The 22,548-nt window shown below is 42.0% G+C and overlaps 1 protein-coding gene across 2 annotated transcripts in view; it reads left to right on the plus strand.

Moving 5' to 3' along the window:
• Positions 1-10,977, plus strand: part of RCAN3 (RCAN family member 3) — a 30,474-nt gene extending 19,497 nt beyond the window's left edge. Inside the window, exons 2-4 of one of the 2 annotated variants that reach the window (XM_021668387.2) lie at positions 5,200-5,373; positions 6,981-7,152; positions 9,087-10,977. In XM_021668387.2, the coding sequence (XP_021524062.1) occupies positions 5,200-5,373; positions 6,981-7,152; positions 9,087-9,271 (531 nt within the window). In that variant the 3' untranslated portion in view covers positions 9,272-10,977. The remainder of the gene's footprint in view (positions 1-5,199; positions 5,374-6,980; positions 7,153-9,086) is intronic. The other variant, XM_064363470.1, reaches the window with a different exon arrangement.
• Positions 10,978-22,548: the final 11,571 nt, after the last annotated feature.

Genomic DNA, 22,548 nt, shown 5'->3' on the forward strand with positions numbered 1-22,548 from the left:
GGCTGGTGTCAGACTCCTTGACTCAAGTCAGTCCTCCCACCTCAGACTCCCAGGCATGAGCTACCGTGCCTGGCTTTCTGTATTACTTTAATATATGGAAAATAGTAAATGAGAATAGGATTGATCTTAAAACTGCCCCCTGCTGGAAGAAGCTTGCAGTTCACTGAAAATCCAGACTGAATGCAAGGTCTGGGATGATACATATATTTTAAATAAATCGACAAAAAATTTAAAAAAGGTTGTGAGCCCTCAGCTTGTAGCTTTGCTCTTCTGTGAGTCCACAGACATCCACATGTAGCTTCCTGAGGCTGCCCCTGATAACCTGACATTAGCACGAATAGTTTTTAGGATAAATGACGTTTCCTCAATAATGAGGGTTATTTAAACACTGAAAGAATAAATATCAGAGCACAAATTATTTTGTATTTTATCCAATTGAAGAAATATTGCAAAGTGGCAGGTAAATGTTCAAATTGAGAGAAGTTAATAAATGAGGGAGTGTATAATTTGTACTTCATTGTCAACAGATCATTAGAAGATCTTTATGTAGGCCAAGCAAGAACAAAGCTAAGTTGTAGGTTCCATTTATTGTGCTACCATTGCCAGGCCTAAGGAATATTTCTAAAGGTACTGAGAAGTTTCTTAGATCTGTTTTATTGCATTTCACTTATTAAACCATTGCCTAAATTTCTGTAAAGAAGATTTAATATTGCTTTTCTTCTGGTGACTGAAATTAGGCTTTTCATTATCCCAATTCGTTAATAAATGGGAAAATAACAATTTTTTTCTCAGTCTCATGAATGACTCATATATTGCTCTTTCTTTTTCTCTAGTCCATCTCAAAATACTTAGGAGATATACACATATTACAAATTATATAAAATAATTTGTGCTCAGATATTCTTCCAGTGCTCTTTATCCCAAAATGCTATTTTTGTGGAATTACATAGTTCCAATAAGAATGTTAAGAAAAAGATTTGATTGTTTTGCCTTTGTGAAAGAGAAACTGTGGCTATAGGGAGTTAGGCATCTTTAAAAAAGTTGCTAAACGTATATTAGCATCTTTCATAGGAATTTCATTTGGGGAGGAAAATAGAGAAAGAGAAAAAATAGTTGGAAAGAAAGAAAAAAAAAAGAAAATGAACACAGGGAATCTAAAACAAACAGATAAAATAAGGTAGTAGACATCCCCAAATATCAGTAACCAACAATGGACTAGCTCCTCCAGTTAAAAGACACTGAGTGTCACGCTGCATTTATTTACATACAGGCACATACATGCATTATACACACACATACTCCTTTTTTTTTGAGATGGAGTCTCACTCTGTCGCTAGGCTGGAGTACAGTGGCACAATCTCAGTTCATTGCAACCTCCACCTCCCGGGTTCAAGCAATTCTCCTGCCTCAGCCTCTCAAGTAGCTGGGACTACAGGCACGTGCCACCACACCCAGCTAATTTTTGTATTTTTAGTAGAGACAGGGTTTCACCATGTTGGCCAGGATGGTCTCAATCTCTTGACCTCGTGATCCACCTGCCTTGGCCTCCCAAAGTGCTTGATTACAAGCGTGAGCCACTGCGCCCGGCCACACGCACATATTCTTTTTATGAGACATATCTAAAACGTAAGGATACATAAAGGTTAGAAGGCTGAAAATTGATTTCCATGCAGTACATAATCAAAAGAAAGCTACACCAGCGGTATTAATACCAGACAAAATAGGCTTTAAGGCGAAGGGCATTCCTCTATCTGGGAGATGAAGAGGGTCACTACCTAATGATTAAAAGTTCCATTCACCAGGAAGAGAAAAAAATGTATAAGCTTGTACACACATGATAGCCTTAAAATGTAGGAAGTGAAAGTGACCAAATTATACAGAAAAATAACACATCCACCTAATAGTGGGAGAATCTAACAGATCTCTCCTGATAATAGTTAAAACAGGCCATGCACAGTGGCTCATGCCTGTAATCCTAGCTCTTTGGGAGGCTGAGGCAGGCGGATCACCTGAGGTTGGAAGTTCAAGAGCAGCCTGAGCAACATAGTGAAACTCTGTCTCTACTAAAAATACAAAATTAGCCAGGCATGGGTGGCACATGCCTGTAATCCCAGCTACGCGGGAGACTGAGGCAGGAGAATCGCTTGAACTGGGGAGGCGGAGGTTGCAGTGAGCCGAGGTCACACCATTGCACTCCAACCTGGGCAACAAGAGTGAAACAAAATAAAGTTTTTAAAAAAGTTAAAACAAGCCTGTAATCCCAGCACTTTGGGAGGCCGAGGCGGGTGGATCACGAGGTCAGGAGATCGAGACCATCCTGGTCAACATGGTAAAACCCCGTCTCTACTAAAAATACAAAAAAATTAGCTGGGCATAGTGGCGCATGCCTGTAATCCCAGCTACTCAGGAGGCTGAGGCAAGAGAATTGCCTAAACCCAGGAGGCGGCGGTTACGGTGAGCCGAGATCGCGCCATTGCACTCCAGCCTGGGTAACAAGAGCGAAACTCCGTCTCAAAGAAAAAAAAAAAAAAGTTAAAACAGACCCCCAAAAAATCAGGATCTAGAACTTGTAAAGAACAGGAGCTGGATATACTGAACATGTTTATAATACTATACCAAACAGCTGCACAAACACATTCTTTTCAAGCACACGTCCAGATTTATGAAATTTGATGACATTGAACCAAAAGCAAGTCTCAAACTGTCAAAGGATTACTATCACTATGGACAGCCTACTCCGATCAGTGTGAAAATGAGTTAGACATTAAAAAGATTTAAAAAAACCCCTCTCATCTGTTTGCAATTTAAGAAACATACATCTAAACAATTCATGAGACAAGGAAGAGGTCAGACAGCAATTAGAAGGTATTTAGAATCAACTGGCAGTAACTCACATCTTTAATCCCAGCACTTTGGGAGGCTCAGGCAGAAGGACTGCTTGAACCGAGGATTTCCAGACCAGCCTGGGCAAGATAGTGAAACTCTGTACAAAAATAAAATAAAGATAGCCAGGTGTGGCCAGGCATGGTGCCTCATGCCTGTAATCCCAGCATGTTGGGAGGCCAAGGTAAGAGGATTACTTGAACTCAGGAGTTTGAGACCAGCCTGCAGAACATAGCAAGATCTCATCTCATTTAAAAAAAAAAAAATAGCCAGGTGTGGTGGTGCATGCTACTCAGGCAGCTGAAGTAGGAGGGTCGCTTGAGCCCAGGAGCTATGATAGCACCACTGCACTCCAGCCTGGGTGACAGACTGTCTTTTTTTTTTTTTTTTTTTTTTAAAGACAGCCTTGCTCTGTTGCTCAGGCTAGAGTGACTGCAACCTCCACCTCCCAGGTTCAAGCAATTCTCCTGCCTCAGTCGCCCGAGTAGGTAGGATTACAGGCGCCCACCACCATGCCCAGCTAATTTTTATATTTTTAGTAGAGACAGGGTTTCACCATGTTGGCCATGCTGGTCTCAAACTTCTGACCTCAAAGGATCCGCCTACTGCAGCCTCCCAAAGTGCTGGGATTATAGGCGTGAGCCACTGTGCCCGGCCCTCTATGTTAAAAAATAAATAAAAATAATAAAACATGTCAAAACTGTTCAAGTGCTGGGTGTGGTGGCAGATGCCTGTAGTCCCAGCTACTTGGGTAGGAGGATCACTTCAGCCTAACTTGGGAAATATAGCAAGACCGCATCTCAAAAAAAACACAAAAAACAAAATTAAACAAACTGGTGGGGAACAGCTGAAATAATACTTAGAAATGGATGTCTTGCTGGGTGCAGTGGCTCATACTTGTAATCCCAGCACTTCGGGAAGTCAAGGCGGGTGGATCACCTGAGCCCAAAAAGTTTGAGACCAGCTTGGGCAATGTGGTAAAACCCCATCTCTACAAAAAATACAAAACATTATCTGGATGTGGTGGCATGTGCCTTTAGTCCCAGCTACTCAAGAGGCCAAGGCAGGAGGATTGCCTGAACCCTAGAGGTTGGGGCTGCAGTGAGCCAAGATTGCACTACTGCACTCCATTCTGGGCGACAGAGTGAGACTCTGTCTCAAAAAAAAAAAAGACACACACAGCTGCAAGAGAGAATTTCAGGAGCAAGATCTAAGCAAAAAAAGCAAGGTGTGAAAGAATACATAGAACATGATAATATTTTTAGAGATATAAATAAATATTCTACACAATAAAGAAAAACAAGGGGCGGGCGAGGTGGCTCACGCCTATAATCCCAACACTTTGGGAGGCCAAAGCAGGGGGCGGATCACGAGGTGAGGAGTTTGAGACCAGCCTGGCCAGTATGGTGAAACCCTGTCTCTAATAAAAATACAAAAGTTAGCCGGGTGTGGTGGCACACCCCTGTAGTCCCAGCTACTCAGGAGGCTGAGGCAGAAGAATCGCTTGAACCTGGGAGACAGAGGTTGCAGTGAGCTGAGATCGAGCCATTGCGCTCCACTCCAGCCTGGGTGACAGAGCGAGACTTCATCTCAAAAAAGAAAGAAAAGAAAAATAAGGGAATGATAAAACTCCAGAAATGACAACTTTGAAGGAGGAAAGGAATGTGACAGAGGGAAAAACCAACCCTGTTGCACTGAAGACATCAGACAATAGCAGTGTTCTAGAATTGGGGATGTTTGTATCATTCTCTTATATCTTGCATTCATCTTATAACCTTTGAATGTGGACAATATTTAATAAAGTTAATTACATTTAAAATAAGTGCACAGCCCGGCATAGTGGCCCATGCCTGTAATCCTAGCACTTGGGGAGGCTGAGGTGGATGAATCACTTGAGGTCAGGAGTTCAAGACAATCCTGGCCAACATGGTGAAAACCCATCTCTACTAAAAATATAAAAATTAGCTGGGCTTGGTGGTGGGTGGCTATAATCCCAGCTACTTTGGAGGCTGAGGCAGGAAAATCGCTTGAACCCGCGAGGTGGAGGTTGCAGTGAGCTGAGACCACGCCACTGCACTCCAGCCTGGATGGGAGAGTGAGACTCCATCTCAAAAAAATATAAAAAATAAATGCAGTTGCTAAATTACAGGATACCTGTTCCTGTATATGTGCAAGAAAAGTATTAATTTTTTGGAGAAAAGGTTAACTTATAATGAGTTCTTAATTACTTAGGTTTCATGATTTAAATTTTCTCTTCTATAAAGGTGTTTCTTCCCCCACCCCCATTCTCTTTGCCTTGCTGCTCCTTAATTGCAGGAAAGATTTGAAGCACTCTTCACCATCTATGATGACCAAGTTACTTTTCAGCTGTTTAAAAGCTTTAGAAGAGTCAGAATAAATTTCAGCAAACCTGAAGCGGCAGCAAGGGCGCGAATAGAACTCCACGAAACAGACTTCAATGGGAAGAAGCTAAAGCTGTATTTTGCACAGGTACTTCTCAGTGAAAGAACGCTGTTCTCCAAACTTGTCTTTCTCCATCCAAAAATATTTTTAGTTCACCATTTTCTATTATTATTGTAGTAGAGGTGTGTGGAATGAACCATCTCAATCAGCGAATAATATAAAAATATTTTCCCTTCATTTTATAGATACATAATTTTATTTATTTATTTATTTATTTAACTTTTTTTGTGTTTTTTATTTTTTATTTTTTAATTAAAAAAAATTTTTTTAAAGACAGGGTTTCACCATGTTGGTCAGGCTGGTCTTGAACTCCTGACCTCAGATGATCCGCCCGCCTTGGCCTCCAAAGTGCTTGGATTACAGGCGTGAGCCACCACACCCGGCTTTATTTATTTATTAAGCACCTTTGCCTTCCTAACTTTATTTTGCTGAGAATAGTAGTTAATGGAGTTTATTTTTCTGGCAGCTTTGCTCAACTGGGATTCTGTGTGGGTACACCCCCTAGTGTTAGGGAACTAACTTCTCTCCTGTGCATCTAGAATGGCACATAGGAAATAGGACATTAAATCCTTGGGAAAATTGAGAAAATGGTTTCTTAAATCATTTTCTGTGTTCTGAATTCATATGAGGAACGAGGGAGGTGACATAGAACTGTACAAAAAGGCTTCTTTGACTCTGAAGTTGCTGAGGATCCTGTAGGGAACCAAAAATTGGCTGTGCTGAGTAGATTCTAATCCTGCATTGGTGTGACTCTCTGGGAATCCGATTTCTTCTGAGAAGAATTGGCAAAATAAAGGGATTACTTGTGTATTAAGTACACTGTTTTATTTTCAAAAAAGTAATTTTTTCAGTCTCACTTTCAAATTTTAATAAAAGATTTGTTGCCTTGTATTGCAAGTAAAAACCTAAATGAAAGAGATGTCTTGGCATTTCTTGATAGAGTCTCTTGAGATGGAGTACAAAATAAGTCATTAAAACCTAATCTCTTCTAAGGCTGGAATTTAGTAATTACTAAATTCCAGAGAAATGTCATTCATTTCTCTGTTCATCCATTATTTATTTATTTATTTTCTTTTTTTCTTTTTTAAAAATTATTTATTTATTTTTTTGAGATGGAGTCTCGCTCTGTCACCCAGGCTGGAGTGCAGTGGTGCAATCTCAGCTCGCCACAACTTCTGCCTCCCAGGTTCAAGTGATTCTCCTGTCTCAGCCTCACTAGTAGCTGGGACTACAGGCATGTGCCACCACATCTGGCTAATTTTTGTATTTTCAGTAGAGACAGAGTTTCACTATGTTTGTTGGCCAGGCTGGTCTTGAACTCCTGACCTCAGGTGATCCACTCTCCTCGGCCTCCCAAAGTGCTAGGAGTACAGGCGTGAGCCACTGCACCCAGCCCATCCATTTGTTTTTTATTTAGTTAATATTGATGAAGCACCTACCATGTGTGGCCATGTGCTGTGCACTGAGTGACCAGTGGTGAGCCAAACAGACCCAGTCCTACCCTCTTGGAGATTATAGACTGTTTAAGAGAAATTTTAATTTTCTACAAAAAGATGGAACAGTAAACATAAAGGTGAAAAATGAAGAAAACAGCCCAGTTTGCAAACTGGCTTTGAGCGTCTCGCTCCCTGCAGGTGCAGACGTCCAGCGAAGTGCGGGACAAGTCGTATCTCCTGCCGCCGCAGCCGGTCAAGCAGTTCCTCATCTCCCCTCCAGCCTCTCCCCCGGTGGGGTGGAAGCAGAGTGAAGATGCAATGCCTGTTATAAATTATGATTTACTCTGTGCTGTTTCCAAACTGGGACCAGGTAATATACTTCTCTTTTTCCTCTTTTCTTCCCCAAGAAACTTTTGTATTGAAGATCATATTCAGCAGTGCGCGTTGTGGCAGTATGGTTAGAGCAGAGGATGAAGTCACACACACCCGGGTTCAAATTCCAGCTGTGGCATCTGCTTGCTCTGTGATCTTGAGCAAGTTACTTAGCCTCCATTTTCTGAGCCTCTGCTTTTCCATCTATAAAGTGAGGAGAATCATATCCACCATTCACTGTGGTTATAAGTATTAAATGAGGGCCGGGTGTGATGGCTCATGCCTGTAATCCTAGCACTTTGGGAGGCTACAGCGGCCAGATTGCTTGAGGTCAGGAGTTCGAGACCAGCCTGGCCAACATGATGAAACCCCATCTCTACTAAAATACAAAAAATCAGTTAGGAGTGGTGGTGTGTGCAGTGCCTATAGTCCCACCTACTCCAGAGGCTGAGGCAGGAGAATTGCTTGAACCCAGGAGGCAGAGGTTGTGGTGAGCCGAAATTGTGCCACTGCACTCCAGCCTGGATGATGGAGTGAGACTCCATCTCCAAAAAAATAAAAATAAAAGGCTGGGCACAGTGGCTTATGCCTGTAATTCCAACACTTTGGGAGGCCTAGGTGGGCAGATTACGAAGTCAGGAGATGGAGACCATCCTGGCCAACATGGTGAAACCCTGTCTCTACTAAAAATACAAAAATTAGCTGGGCATGTTGGCATATGCCTGTAGTCCCCAGCTCGGGAGGCTGAGGCAGGAGAATTGCTTGGACCCAGGAGGCAGAGGTTGCAGAGAGCTGAGGTTGTACCACTGAACTCCAGCCTGGAGACAGAGCGAGACTGCGTCTCAAAAAAAAAAAAAAAAAAAGTAAATAAAAAATAAGTAGGAAATGACGTATATAATAATAAATGTAACTGCAATTTTTACTACTACAAATTTTGCTAGTACTTGATAGGCAGTTAGTGACTATTAGGTGCCACCAAGTATCAGATAGACAACTACTACTTTGAATATATTTCAAGGAATTGGTGGTGATATCATCTCATTCCTTCAATATTTTTGTCATTTCTTTTTCATTTCCTCTGTTCCTTCTGTTTACTTTCTCTACCTCTCTGATCCTTTTAAAATCATATAAGAAGCTGATGCGATGCTGGTTCAGACAGCTGTCTATCCAAGACAGAGCTATGTGTCTGATGGGGAATAAAAGAGGCATTTTGAGGAAGAAGTGACTCAGTACTGTTTTTAAACGTTGGAGCGGTATCTTGGATATCCAAGGTCCTATAATCAAGGGATTGCCTGTGCTGCCTGGAGCCTTACAATTATTTCCCAAAGGAAAACTGAAACCATTATGAAGTTAAACAGATTTACTTGGCCAGGCGTGGTGGCTCACACCTCCACTTTGGGAGGCCAAAGCAGGCAGATCACCTGGGGTCAGGAGTTCGAGACCAGCCTGGGCAACATGATAAAACCCCATCTCGACTAAAAATACAAAACTTAGCTGGGCCTAGTGGCACACACCTGGAGTCCAAACCACTAGGTGAGGCTGAGGCAGGAGAATCCCTTGAACCTGGGAGGAGGTTGCAGTGAGCTGAGATCACACCACTGCACTCTAGCCTGGGCAACAGAGTGAGACTCCATCTCAAATAAATAAACAAATAAAAAGAATAAACAGATTTACTCATATTATTCATAAAACAATAATTAGCATTTGCATTTTAGCTCCCAAGACCTCAGTACTGAAATAACTTAAGAGCCTTAAAGTATCAAATCTCTAACAACAAAACAAGATAAAATACTCTGACATAGGATTTAAAGATTTAAAAAGCAAGGATCACCCATTAAAATAGGGTAGAACAAAATATTGCAAGAAACAAAAGAGTTCTTTTTGCTGGAAGTGATGCTTTTGTCATGGTTCTCACTTGGTTTGCCTCCGCAGGAGAGAAGTACGAACTTCACGCGGGAACGGAGTCGACACCCAGCGTGGTGGTTCATGTCTGTGAAAGTGAAACTGAAGAGGAAGAAGAAACCAAAAACCCCAAACAGAAAATTACCCAGACGAGGCGCCCCGACCCTCCAACCGCAGCACTGAATGAGCCCCACACCTTCAATTGTGCGCTGTGAGGCCCTTGCTTGTGGTGCGAGGCGGCTGCCTTGGTGGGCTCCGGCCATGGTGATCTCTGCCCCGAGGCCGATGTGTTGCTGTGAACAGCGTAGGTGAGACTTTGCAGAGTGAGGTTTAGGTCTTCTCACCACACCTGGTGTAGAGTAGCAGCTGATTTGACCCGTCCCAGATTGTAAGTGATATTCCAGATGGCACTTTACATTAAAGGAAAAGCCCCCAAGATGTGGCCACCCTGAACCATTTTTAAATAGTGACAAATTAGGAAAACAGCTTCCCACCCCTCCAGCTGGGTAATTCCTCCTGCTTCTGTATCCCATGGGGTACCACAAACTGGAACTCTAGCCACACCCAGTACAGTACCATTTTTATGAATTTAAAAATAGTCACAATTTTAATCATCGTTTGTGGGTATTTTTGTACTGGTATAAATAGCTTCTAATTAATAAATCGATCAAAGTTGTTATTCTGTATACATGAAATTTTTTGCAGGAAAAGAAACCTGAAATACAGAATAATTTGTAGAAATCATGGTTCTTAAGTATTTGTTTCACTAGCTTTGGGTAAGAAATGCCAAATCCACTTTGAGGATCAGTGTTACGACACAGATCCACCCACGTGTTGCCCTTACCTGGAATTTGGGACAAAGCAATGGACAGGCCCCCATTCCTGATGCGGCGCCCTCCAGACATGGCTGCGGGGGAAGGATGGCCACTTTGGAAGTGGGACATATCACCAGTGAGCCTGAATGATTAGGATTGCAGGTGGCTACTGCATTGTGCTGTTCATGACCGTGTTCTAGCCTGTAGACCACCCAACTAACTTCATTCACCAGTTTTTATCCTTCACCTTTGCCAATGTCTGTCGTGTTAACCACTAGTTCTTGAGTTTTTGCTATGATGTGTATACTTATGTATGTCATTCATAGACTTTCAACTAGAAAAGGTAATGATAAGGTTTTCTGAAGACCATTTGTAAATTGTCCACTTAACCATTTTTCAGCTTGCCTTGAAAGAAGTCACACCTACTATTTTTCTATTAATCAGGCAATGAGAGGGAGATCATTCCGTTTTACTTTTCTTTTTGTTGAAATTTTTTACTCTGGATTGCATTTGGCGCTTTTCCTAAAACCGAATTGTTTCTCACTTCTGTGTCAGAATGTATATTTGAAGCTCTCTAAGAAGCAGCAGGATCTTTTTTACTCTTTCCGGTGTGTTTTGACTTTGAAGTCTCTTTTGTAGAAAAGTCTTGTAACTGAGAAGGCTTTGCCTTGGGCCGGGTGGGTCTGCTGGCCTCTCCTCACTGTGCTGTTTCCTTTGTGTGGCACACGTGGGAAGCTGCCTGGCATGTGAAGGAGCTGCAAACGTGAGAACTAGTGAACCCAGGTGGCTGCCACCACGAAGGAGCAGGACGCAGGCATTCAGTGATGATGTCCACACCGTGTGGTAACATGTCATTGCGGTTTAGTTCTCACTATGGTAAAATTTATTTCTGAGCACTTACACTGTGTTGCATACCCCTGAATTTTTGTTTCTATATTTTCCTTGCCCTCAAATACTCTGAGGTGATAAACCTTTCCATTTGTAGCCAACTGCCATTGCTAAGCCTCCATGTAAATTCAGTTGAAATTTGCAATTCTATCAGCAGTTAATGTATTGAATGCAGATCATCATTTGTCATCTTAATAAATGTACTTTGCAGTTCTGGACTCAGCTTTGTGCCTATTTTTTGTTGCAAGGTGGACCCTATATGTCAGGAGACATGTATTGTCAACAATTGGGAATTTTTAAAATTTCCTTTTAGGTAATAGTTATTCACTGTAATTTTCTAAGTGATCACACTCCATGATGTTTTCTTATTTGGTTTGGCTTTCCTTCTCTGCCTGCCAATTAAACAATATTCTATTCCTGGCCGGGCATGGTGGTTCAAGCCTGTAATCCTAGCACTGTGGGAGACCGAGGAGGGCGGATCACCAGAGGTCAGAAGTTTGAGGTCAGCCTGGCTAACATGGTGAAACCCTGTCTCTACTAAATATACAAAATCAGCTGGGTGTGGTGGCACGCGCCTGTAATCCCAGCTACTTAGGAGGCTAAGGCAGAAGAATCCTTTGAACCTGGGAGGCGGAGGTCGCAGTGAGCCGGGACCATGCCACTGCACTCCAGCCTGGGTGACAAAGTGAGACTTGGTCTCAAAAAAAAAAAGAATTCTATTATTTCTAACACATAAGACTTTACACTCAAGCAGTGCAAATTACCCAGTGCTTTTCTATTTTTCTGTTTTTGAGGGCATTGAATAAACTGAAGAAAACTTTAAACCAAAATTAGAGAGAGTCATTTAAACTTTTCTGAATGGAAAACATTAATATTTTCATTTTTCTAGTATAATGTAATAAAGTGAATTCTAAAAAAAGAAGCTACTAAGTACCCATCAACTTTTTCATGTTGTGAAATGAACCAGGATCTTAGCAGGTACTATCATCTCTGGTTTTTGGCTGTTTAATATCTAGGTCATGTAACCAGTTTACAAGAGATAAATCTCATGTTTTTTTTGTTGTTGTTGTTCTTTTAATAAGCTTTTCTACATTTTTAATTGAGTTATTTATTTAGTCCTGATAGGCCAGGCGTGGTGGCTCACACCATAATCCCAGCACTGTGGGAGGCCGAGGCAGGTGGATCACCTGAGGTCAGGAGTTCGAGGCCAGCGACCAACAAGGAAAAACCCTGTCTCTACTAAAAAAATACAAAATTAGCCAGGCGTGGTGGCGCATGCCTGTAATCTCACCTACTTGGGAGGCTGAGGCAGGAGAATTGCTTGAACCCAGGAGACGGAGGTTACAGTGAGCCAAGATCATGCCAGTGCACTCCAGCCTGGGCAACAAGAGCGAAACACTGTCTCAAAAAAAAAAATTTGACTGTGATAGTATAGTAGCCATGTTTTCTTTAGAAATTATAACCTCTTCATGGGAATCAAACTATGTAGAAAATTGTGAGGAAAGATAATGGTGTTTTATGTTGGGAAAAAACATTTGTGAAGGATGAGAAAACTCTAACACTTAACAAGGATAGTCAAAGAACCTGCACTGCATTGGCTCTTATGTTCTGATTTTTTTTAGTCTATCCACCTGATGAAACCTAAGATAAATCCATGTAAAAACTGTACCGGTGAGCATCTCTGAGGTTTAAGGTACTATGAGGCAGAAATGGATAAAACAGTTCCATTGCCTTCGAGAACTAAAAATCATCTGGAAAGCAAATTAATCTTTTCACATTCTGCTTCTTCAAAATGTTATGCTCAAAAACATATCAGTAAGGAAGAACCAAAGCAAAGCTTCAAGAAGTTCAACATAAGGGTTTAAATAAAACATTGTAGTCATTTATGGAGTGTTTGAATTGAAGAGATACCAGGAGATAGAGGTGAAATGCAATACTTTTATTCTTTAAGAATATAGTCTTTAGCCAGGTGCAGTGGTGCGTGCCTGTAGTCTCAGCTATTTAGGAGGCTGAGATGAGAGGATCATTTGAGTTTAGGAGTTCAAGACCAGCCGGGGCAACATAGCAAGTCCCTGGCTTTGAAAAAAAAAATTGTTTCCCATTCATATTACTAATTCCATCTTGCGGTGGCTCACACCTGTAATCATAACACTTTGGGAGGCCAAGGAGGGCAGATTGCCTGAGCTCAGGAGTTCGAGACCAGCCTAACATGGTGAAACCTCATCTCTGCTAAAATACAAAAGAAATTAGCCGGCTGTGGTGGCGTGTACCTGTAGTCACAGCTACTCAGGAGGCTGAGGCAGGAGAATTGCTTAAACCCAGGAGGTGGAGGTTGCGGTGAGCCAAGATCGTGCCACTGCACTCCAGCGTGGGCAAGAGAGTGAGACTCTTGGGGAAAAAAAAAAAAAATGTCATGATTACAAAGTGAAAAGGTTTGCCTTTCTTAGAGGCTCAGTCATAGAGGTGAAAGTGCCTTTGGAAATCATATACTCTATTCCTGTGTTTCACAGATTAGAAAACCTGAGGTTATGGTACTGACTTAAGCACCCTAGCAAGGCAACCCAGGGACTAGAACTGGTGATCCCCACTCCTGGGCTAGTGCTTTTTCTACCTTTTTTTTTTTTTGCATTGGCCTCTTAAAGAGGCAGTGAATACTAATTCCTGTCATCGGGGGGGAAAAAAGGCATGAAGTGGGAGGATTCTTTTTTCCCCAATGGGAAACAATGAATAAGACAAATCTCATCATGTGATGGAAGAGGTGACTTAGTAATATTAGTTAATGAATTTGATGTCCCATAGTTTGTGGTTTGTTATCATTGAAACATTGGGGTTGGAATCTGCCTAAATAACTTTATCTTGAGAGCCAGCAATTACATTGGCATTTTATGTGGCCTTTCCTAGATTTTCATATTAATGAAATTATTATTAATAGTCGTACTTAAGATGTAACTCTACTGAAGTAGAATGAGATCTGATATGATGTGGAAATAAAAGAGTTTGCAGTGGGATGATACTCTCACTCGTTGCTTGTCAAATTGAGTTCCATTCAAGACTGACCTGCTATGAGTGACCTATCCAAGGCTTCATGTTTTTATATGGACTATTTCACAGACCATAGATTTATTTTAAGAGGGAATATCTTAGACATAATTAAGCAATGGAAAATGCACTCAGTCCTGTGGTGCCTCAGGTCCTCTGCCTACTGGGTTTCTCCCCTTCCTACAGAGCTGTGGGCCTTGTACGTACCTTACGGGTGAACTTGGTCCATCTTTCCTTCTTCCTTTTTTGTACATTTGCATTTATATCTTCCTGTACTAAAAGACACAAATTATTTGTAATTGGGATAACAACATAAAGGAACAAAAGATGGGGAAATAGGCTGGGCGCGGTGGCCCACGCCTGTAATCCCAGCACTTTAGGAGGCTGAGGTGGGGGGATTATGAAGTCAGGAGTTTGAGACCAGCCTAACTAACGTGGTGAAACCCCGTCTCTACTAAAAAATACAAAAATTAGCCAGGCATGATGGCACGTGCCTTTAATCCCAGCTACTCAGGAGACGGAAGCAGGAGAAACACTTGAACCTGGGAGGCAGAGATGGCAGTGATCTGAGATCATGCCATTGCACTCCAGCCTGGGTGACAGAGCGAGACTCCATCTCAAAAAAAAAAAAAAATAGGGAAATAGTTGCTTCCGAGCCGGGACAGTAAGTCTATGTTACAGAAAACCACTATTTAAAAAGTTAAAAAACTTTAAAGAATAAGATTGATGAACGTCCTCCTACAATTCACTAAATACTTCTTTGTCTTTTAAACTTCCCTCGGTGGGTGGATCAGCCCGAACATCTTCGTCAGAATGCCATTGTTTAATTGTGAATCAGGGGAAAATGTGAATCATTCGGAGACTTTCTTATGACCAAATGTACAATCAATAAGACAACTGAAAGCAACAACCGCTGGGTTCACTGACAAAGATCATAAAAATCACCATGTTCGAAGTAGAGATTTTAGCCGAGGTTAAGAATAACTAACCTGGGGCTGAGTCAGTGTCTCTACGCGCTTCGGTAACAGTTTAAACGTCTTTCCCTAAATTCGTTATGTGGTCTGTCGTCTTGACGGAAGTCTGTATTTCCTTTTGAAACAGAATCATATCCTGCAAATGTTGGCACTCCTGCGTAGCTTTGACTGACTGAATGGTCACGCCCATCATAATGGAAGATTTCTATCTATGCAGATAATATGTGTTTTTTAATATTGTTTTCTGAGTCCCCAATTTTCCTAACTCAAACTGGGGACTGAGGAGAGAGAAAGGGGGCTATCCCTGTAAATGTGCCATATTCTTCATGCTGGTTTTCAACCCCACATGAGTATTAATGGACAGTTCTGCTATAATGTATGTGTCCTTCAAGTTTCAGAAAACTTTCCCAATAATCTCACTTCAATCTTACTTGAACCCAAGAGTTGAAGTTATTATTTTCTCTGAATGTGTTTGTGATCTGTTATAATTGGGGCATGTTATCTTTATGGTACTATAAGCTGTAGTGCATACTCTTTGTATTGCAAAAAACTGGTCAGTAATTTGTGTACATGTATTCCATATTTTAGTGTGTTTGGAGTGAGAATCTGTAGTTCGTAGTAGTTATTTGTCAACTCTAACTCCCCTGTGTTTTAAGGACATTTAAACATTCCTTGTCTTCTCAAGGTGACAAAAGCAGAATGTAATTTTTCTTTTTGGAAGCTTCGTGATGACCTATAACAAGTTCTGTTTTTAAAACAAATACAAATAAAGTTACTTTTTTAAATCGCTCCATTGAATTGAGTTTTTGTGTGTGTAGTGTTTTCAATGTGTATCATTGACATTTAGCTAATAAGGCAACACAGAGAAGTGCGATATTATGTCTGTTCCTTTAACAAGAGTCCTGTTAAATATTAATGCCGTGCAGTGCCAGAGTTCAAGGTGGTGAGTCACTGCCCATTCTGTAAATAACCGCTGCAGTTTCATCTCTTCCCCAAGAAATGTTTTTACCCTGGTTTCTTCTTTGGTTAAAAAAGATTTATTCCTGGTAAAGACTTACTTTTTGTCTTGCTTAAAAAAAAAAGAATATATCTCCAAAATGGAAAACTAAATGACACAGAAGTTATCGAGCACAGTGGGATTTTGAAGACTTACTTTTAAGTCATGGGACTGTGCTCTTTGTTCAAATGAAATCTGACACAAAGCCAATGTAAAACTGATAACAAAAAATACAGGTAAACAAAGCTGCTCCTTTTCAAGGGGCTGAGGGAGGAGTAGGGACCTTGTGAGAGCTCAGCAGAGCAGACCCAGACACACCCCTCTATTTCCCCTGCCTGCCTCCCTCCACTTCCTCCTCCATCCCCATCCCACCCCCAAAACACCTTTACAAGAAAGTGGCCCAGAGGCATTGCCAAATGCACACATCTGGATGGTCGTGGACCTGGGACTAGAACCCATTTCTTGACATTCTACCACACTCCACTACTTTGTTACACCAAAATCTTTAATTTTTCTGGATCAATGTATTTGGCTTCAAAGATTCTTGATATTGTTCTGTTTTTGAGACAAGGTCTTGCTCTATCGCCCAGGCTGGAGTGCAGTGGTTGGTGTGAACACAGCTCACTGCGGCCCTAACCTCCCGGGCTCAAGTGATCCTCCCAGTCTCTGAAGTAGCTGGGACCACAGGTGTGCGCCACCACACCCGGCTAATTTTCATATTTTCTGTAGAGACAGGGTTTCCCTATGTCGCCCAGGCTGGTCTGTTAACTCCTGATCTCAGGTGAGCTAACTGCCTAGGCCTCCCAAAGTGCTACTACAGGCATGCGCCACGGCACCTGGCCTTTGTTTTTAAAATACTAAAGTGGAGTCTCTGGGGACATTTCCACTTTAATAAATGCTTTTCCACGCTGTGTTCTGTAGGGCTCCCTCCAGGGGGCGCCATGATTCCAGGTTCCTGGGGCCTTGCACTCACTCCCGCTTCAACTTGCCTATTATTTGCTGTACCTGAAGGTCCTAGCATCAGGTTTCACTTGAGCTCAGGATTCCTTGGCTAAAACAGAAAATTGGAAAACCACCGCAAACAATTTAAGGCAAAAAAAAAAATTTTTTTTTTTTTTGAGACCAAGTTTCACTCTGTTGCCCAGGCTGGAGGGCAGTAATCTTGCCTCACTGCAGCCTCTGCCTCCTGAGTTCAAGCGATTCTCCTACCTCAGCCTCCCAAGTAGCTGGGACTACAGGCGCAGGCCACCATGCCTGGCTAATTTTTGTACTTTTAGTAGAGACAGGTTTCTACCATGTTTGCCAGGCTGGTCTCGAGCTCCTGACCTCAGGTGATCTGCCCACCTTGGCCTCCCAAAGGGCTGAGATTACAGACATGAGCCACTGCGCCCAGCCAAAAAGCAAAATTTTTAATGCAGAATAGAAAATACAAGAATCAAGATTTAAGTAATTCACCTAATAGACAGGCTTAAAGCTAAATGCATGCAATGTATGTATCAGATGTGTCCGAGTTCTGTCATCACTGAGAAGTATGTTAAAGGGGCGGGAGTGAGCAACCACTGTATTCCTGCCCTCAATGAGCACATTAAAATGTGGTTCTAATCTGGAAGAAGAAAATATTAAAATTCTTACACACATAGGAAAGATCCCATCTTGCAAGCTTCCCTGGGTCTTCTGAGACATAGAAGGTGTAAATGTAAGTGATTTGTAGATTAGATAGATATTTCAGTAAGGTATTTCAAAGTACATTACTTGGGAAAAGTTTGTGATCCAAAATGTTTGAGAAAGTTAAAAGTTAAAGACCTAAATCTAGAATGTAAAATTACTAACAGAACAAATCGTAGGAGAATATTATTGTGACCTAGAGACAGGGAAAGACTTGATAAAACTTTAAAAGCATAAGCTATAAAGTAAAAATTCTAATTGGTTACATCCAAAGTAATGACTAATGTTCAATGAAGAATGCCATGAAAATGTTGACACCGGGAGAAATATTTGCAGCCCTGATGTTACCACAAAGGGGCCCTGATTCGGACCCCTACGGAGTGTTTTTAGATCTCATGCAAGAAAGTATTCGGGATGAGCCCACAGAGTAGAGTGAAAGCAAGTTTATTAAGAAAGTAAAAAAAAATGAGCCGGTCACAGTGGCTTACACCTGTAATTCCAGCACTTTGGGAGGCTAAATTGGGTGGATCATTTGAGGTCGAGTTCGAGACCAGCCTGGCCAACATGGTGAAACTCCATCTCTACTAAAAAATACAAAACTTTGTCAGGCATGGTAGTGCGCACCTGTAGTCTTAGCTACTTGGGAGGCTGAAGCAGGAGAATCGCTTGAACCCAAGAGGCGGAGGTTGCAGGTGAGCCGAGATTGTGCCACTGCACTCCAGCCTGGGTGACAGAGTGAAACTGTGTCTTAAGAAAAAAAAAAGAAAGTAAAGGAATCAAAGAATAGATATTCCATAGAGTAGGGTATTCCTAAAAGCACAAGGGGGAACGTGCCTGCCTAAGGTACGATGCCTGTTTACACAGAAGCTAAAGCAAAAATCATGGCAGAGATGTGCTCTACTACAAAGGTTTGTGACAAAAGGTTGTTAATCTTTGTGTAACTACTGTCTTCCACAAGTATCTATATTATTATCTTTAAAGTGAAACATATTCTTAAACTAAAAATGCTTTTCTTCTTAAGATATTGGGACATCCGGACATTTCCTGGGTCTATTATTTCCCATTACTAACATGAACGTTATTAACTTGTTCCCTTAACTGTAAACATCCTGTGACTGGGACGCCTAACCTCCAAGGAATGCAGCCTGGTAGGTCTCAGCCTCATTTTACCCAGCCCCTATTCAAGATGGAGTCATTCTGGTTTGACACTAACACAGGGTAAATAACTATAAAATGCAAAGAGATTTTGCCATTGACAAGGAAAAGCAGCCCAATAGAAAAATAGGCTAAAAGAGATGAACAGTAATCGACAGAAAAGCAAAAAATGAGCCCATGAAGAAATACTAAAACCCAGTAAGCAGATAAAGTGCAAATTAAAATGACAAGATGCCATTTACACCTATTGGAGTCTTGAAAATGTAAAAGCAATTAATGCCAAGTATAGCCAGAGGGCAGGAATATAGAAAATCAGATATACAACTAGTAGAATAGACTAGTTTCGTCATTCTGAACAACAAACTGGCAGTCCTTGGTCATATAAATAAGAACAGTCTCTGACTCTGCAGTTCTGCTCCTGGAGATAGATGAGACAGAGAGAGAGAGAGATGTTCCAAGAATATCCCAAAGGAATTCTCACACCGGGCCATAACGCGATCTACTGAGGATGTTCGTTGCACCATAATTTATGGAGACAAACTGGTGTTTGCAACTGGAATATACACAGCCACATGGATATATCTTGAAAACAGCTGAGTGGCAAAAGGAGTAAGATGTATCTAACATTTGCATTATGTAAAGTAACACACAAAGATAGTAATGCACTTTGCAAGAATACATACAAATAAAAAGATACGCATTAGACATATACCTCCAGCCATAAGAGGCATCTTGCACGGATCAAGGATAACATGCCACGAACTGAGAAGTCTGATTTCCTATGAGACTTTATATCACCTTTTGATAGACTTTAAAGTTACATAGATTCTTTCTTTTTTATCTTATTACAATATGTAGATAAAGATTCTATATTAAATATATTCCCATATGGATGGAAAAAAATATACTGTATTATTTATTCTTCTCTGAACTACAAATGAAGAAGTGTTGTATGTGGTTTGACTCTAGATTCACCATTTCCTTTCGGTTCAAAGAAGTAATGAGATTAATTTGCGTCCTGGTGCTATCTTTCTTCAATATCTTTTGAATAATTGAGATCTTTAATGGGAAATTACACAGTCTTCTGTCCTGAGAGATTTGACTAGGCCCCTTCCCCTAAAGGAGGAAATTAAACAGAAAATGATTTCTCAGAAATTGCTTGAGTTAGCCCCTGTGAACGAAAGGTCTTTTATGGACCAAATGGACTCGTCTCCTCTGACTTATTTCCTTGATAACTTTAGTCACTTGGCAGGCTATTTATTCTATCCCATTAGACATTTCTAACAACTGTTGGAAAGTCTAGAATGGAGATTTGTCTCCATTCAAATGAGAAGCAGTCCTTGGGCGTCCTGCTCATTCTAGATGCCGTATACTAATGCGTTCTGTGAGAGGGCACAGAGCTGTCCTCCAGCTCAGCTCCTGTCTCCAGACTTCTCCAACTGTATGAATTGAACTCTTTAAGATGTGTTTTCCTGGAGAGAAGTTTACTAATTGTTCATGCTAGAGAAAAAGGAGACAATTAAACCGCAGGTTTAATACAAATCCATTGAGGGGTGTATTAGTTATCTTATCTCAAAATTTAGCAGCCTATAACAACAAAACATTTATTATCTCACAGTTTCTGAGGGTCAGGAATCTGGGAGTGGCTAAGTTGGACAGTGGTGGCTCAGGGTCGCTCAGAGGTTGCCATCAAGTTATTAGCAAGATTGTGATCAGGACAGGAGGCAGAGAAATTCTAGGCAGAAAAGGACAGGGACCCTGGCAAAGCCTCACCCTCAAGCCTGGAACCATGGCCCAAAGTGAGAGCACCCCCGTTTTCCCATTCAAATGTTGTCCTTTCCAAAACCAACCCTGGCTCACCCCACCCCACATCCTGTACCCATAAAAACCCCAGGCTCCCTTGGCAGAGAGCAGAGAAGGGGAGAAGAGAAGAAGCAGCTGGATGACAGAGAGAAGCAACTTGACTTCAGAGGGGCAGCTTGACAGTAGGACTTTGGAGAAAAATCCAGTCGGAGATGGTCGGACGTCAGGGGAAGACCGTTTTCCCACTCCAACTCCTTTCCAGCTTTCCTTTCCTCTGAGAGCCACTTCCATCAGCAATAAAATCCCCCATATTTACTATCCTTCAATTCATTCATGCAACTTGATTTTTCTAGATGCCAGACAAGAGCTCGGGATACAGAAGGCTGTCACACTGACCCTCTGCCCTCGCTGGTGGAAAGCAACCACCTCATGTGAAAAGGCAAAAGGCCCACTGAACTGTTTAACACTTAAGTTGTCGGTGTACAGCAAAAGCTAACAGAGTGTTCACTGTAACATGCCTCCAGTCTCTTGGGGAATCGCAGGTACTCCCCTCTAGATGCTGCCATAGGAGTTTTTCTCCTACCACTGCCCGAAAGCACACGCCCCTGCTCCTGCACCTGCTCACCTGTGCTCCCCCTCCCACGAGAGGTTGAGAGCTGCAGGTTGAGTAAGCGAGGCACCCCTGTCACAAGGCCCACAAAGGGGTCAAGGGAAATTTCCTGTTTCAGTTGGACAGTGTGCTTCCCTGCTCACTCACATACATGGCTGTTGGCAGGAGGCTTCAGTTCCTCACCACAGGAGCCTCTCCAGAAGTCTGCTCAGAGGACATGGATGCTGGCTTCCCCCAAGCAAGTGAGCAGAGAGACAGAAAGAGAGAGAGCCCAAGATGAAGTATTTTTATAACCTAATCTCAGAAATGACATACCATCACTTCTGTCATATGGTATTGGTCATAGACCAACCTGCTACAATGTGGGGGGAGAGAAAGGGGCTACAGGAGAAAGGAGAATGTATAGCTCTAAATGCCAATATTAAGAGCTCGGAAGGGCATGGGGTAAGAACTCTTTCCTCATCTCTCAGCTGTCTTTGTCTCTACCTCTCTTTGCGTGTCCACCAAATTCCTTCTTAATGCAAAGAGGATGTCCCCTCACAGCAGAGAACATGGTAGCCAACAACTCAGGTGGAAGGAGAGCTTCTTCTTCCTTTTTTTTTTTAAAAAAAAGATGGAGTTTCACCATGTTGGTCAGGCTGGTCTTGAACTCCCAGCCTCAGGTGATCCACCCGCCTCAGCCTCCCAGAATGCTGGGATTACAGGTGTGAGCCACCACGCCCGGCCCAGGAGAGCTTCTTTCTATGATTCCATATTACGGTAGGATTCTCATTGGCCAGATTGGTAATAGTTAAGTCAAGGTAGTTCCTTAAATTTTTTTTATTTTATAATTTGAACTTTTAGATTAGATTCGGGGGCACATGTGCAGGTCTGTCACATGGGTATATTGTGTGATGGGGAGGTTTGGGGCACAACTGATCCCCCCACCCAGGTAATGAGCATGGAACCCAATAGTTAGTTGCCTCTCTCCCTGCCTCCCCCTCCTATCAGTCCCCAGTGTCTGTTGTAATTCTCATTTACTTACAGGTCAGGCTTTACTACTGGATGGCAAACCTTTTAGAAGACATTAGTGGCCAGGCGTGGTGCCTCACGCCTGTAATCCTAGCACTTTGGGAAGCTGAGGCAGGTGGATCACTTGACAGAAGTGAAACTCACTTCTTTGTTTGAATACTTTATAAATACAGCAGTGCTAGTTATTAAGTTATTGTCTCTCAGCTCCAAAGTCACCCACATGTTCTCTACAGTGAGATACTGGAGCTGGGGCTTTGAAAATCACATTTTTGCTTTGACAGGCTCTGTGTTTGACTTTCCTAATAGGGGCCACGAGAGGGAGATAGTGAGGCCAGAGGAAGAAGAAGAGACTTTTTTTTTTTTTTTTTTTTTTTTGATACAGCGTTTCGCTCTCATCACCCAGGCTGGAATGCAGTGGTGCCCGATCTCGCCTGTCCCGTTCAAGCGATTCTCCTGCCTCAGCCTCCCAAGTACCTGAGACTACACGCGTTTGCCACCATGCCTGGCTAATTTTTGTAAGAGTCGGGGTTTCCGC

Source organism: Aotus nancymaae, unplaced genomic scaffold (genome assembly GCF_030222135.1).
Source record: "Aotus nancymaae isolate 86718 unplaced genomic scaffold, 86718_ANA_hifiasm-v0.15.2.pri h1tg000053l, whole genome shotgun sequence".
NCBI lineage: Eukaryota > Metazoa > Chordata > Mammalia > Primates > Aotidae > Aotus > Aotus nancymaae.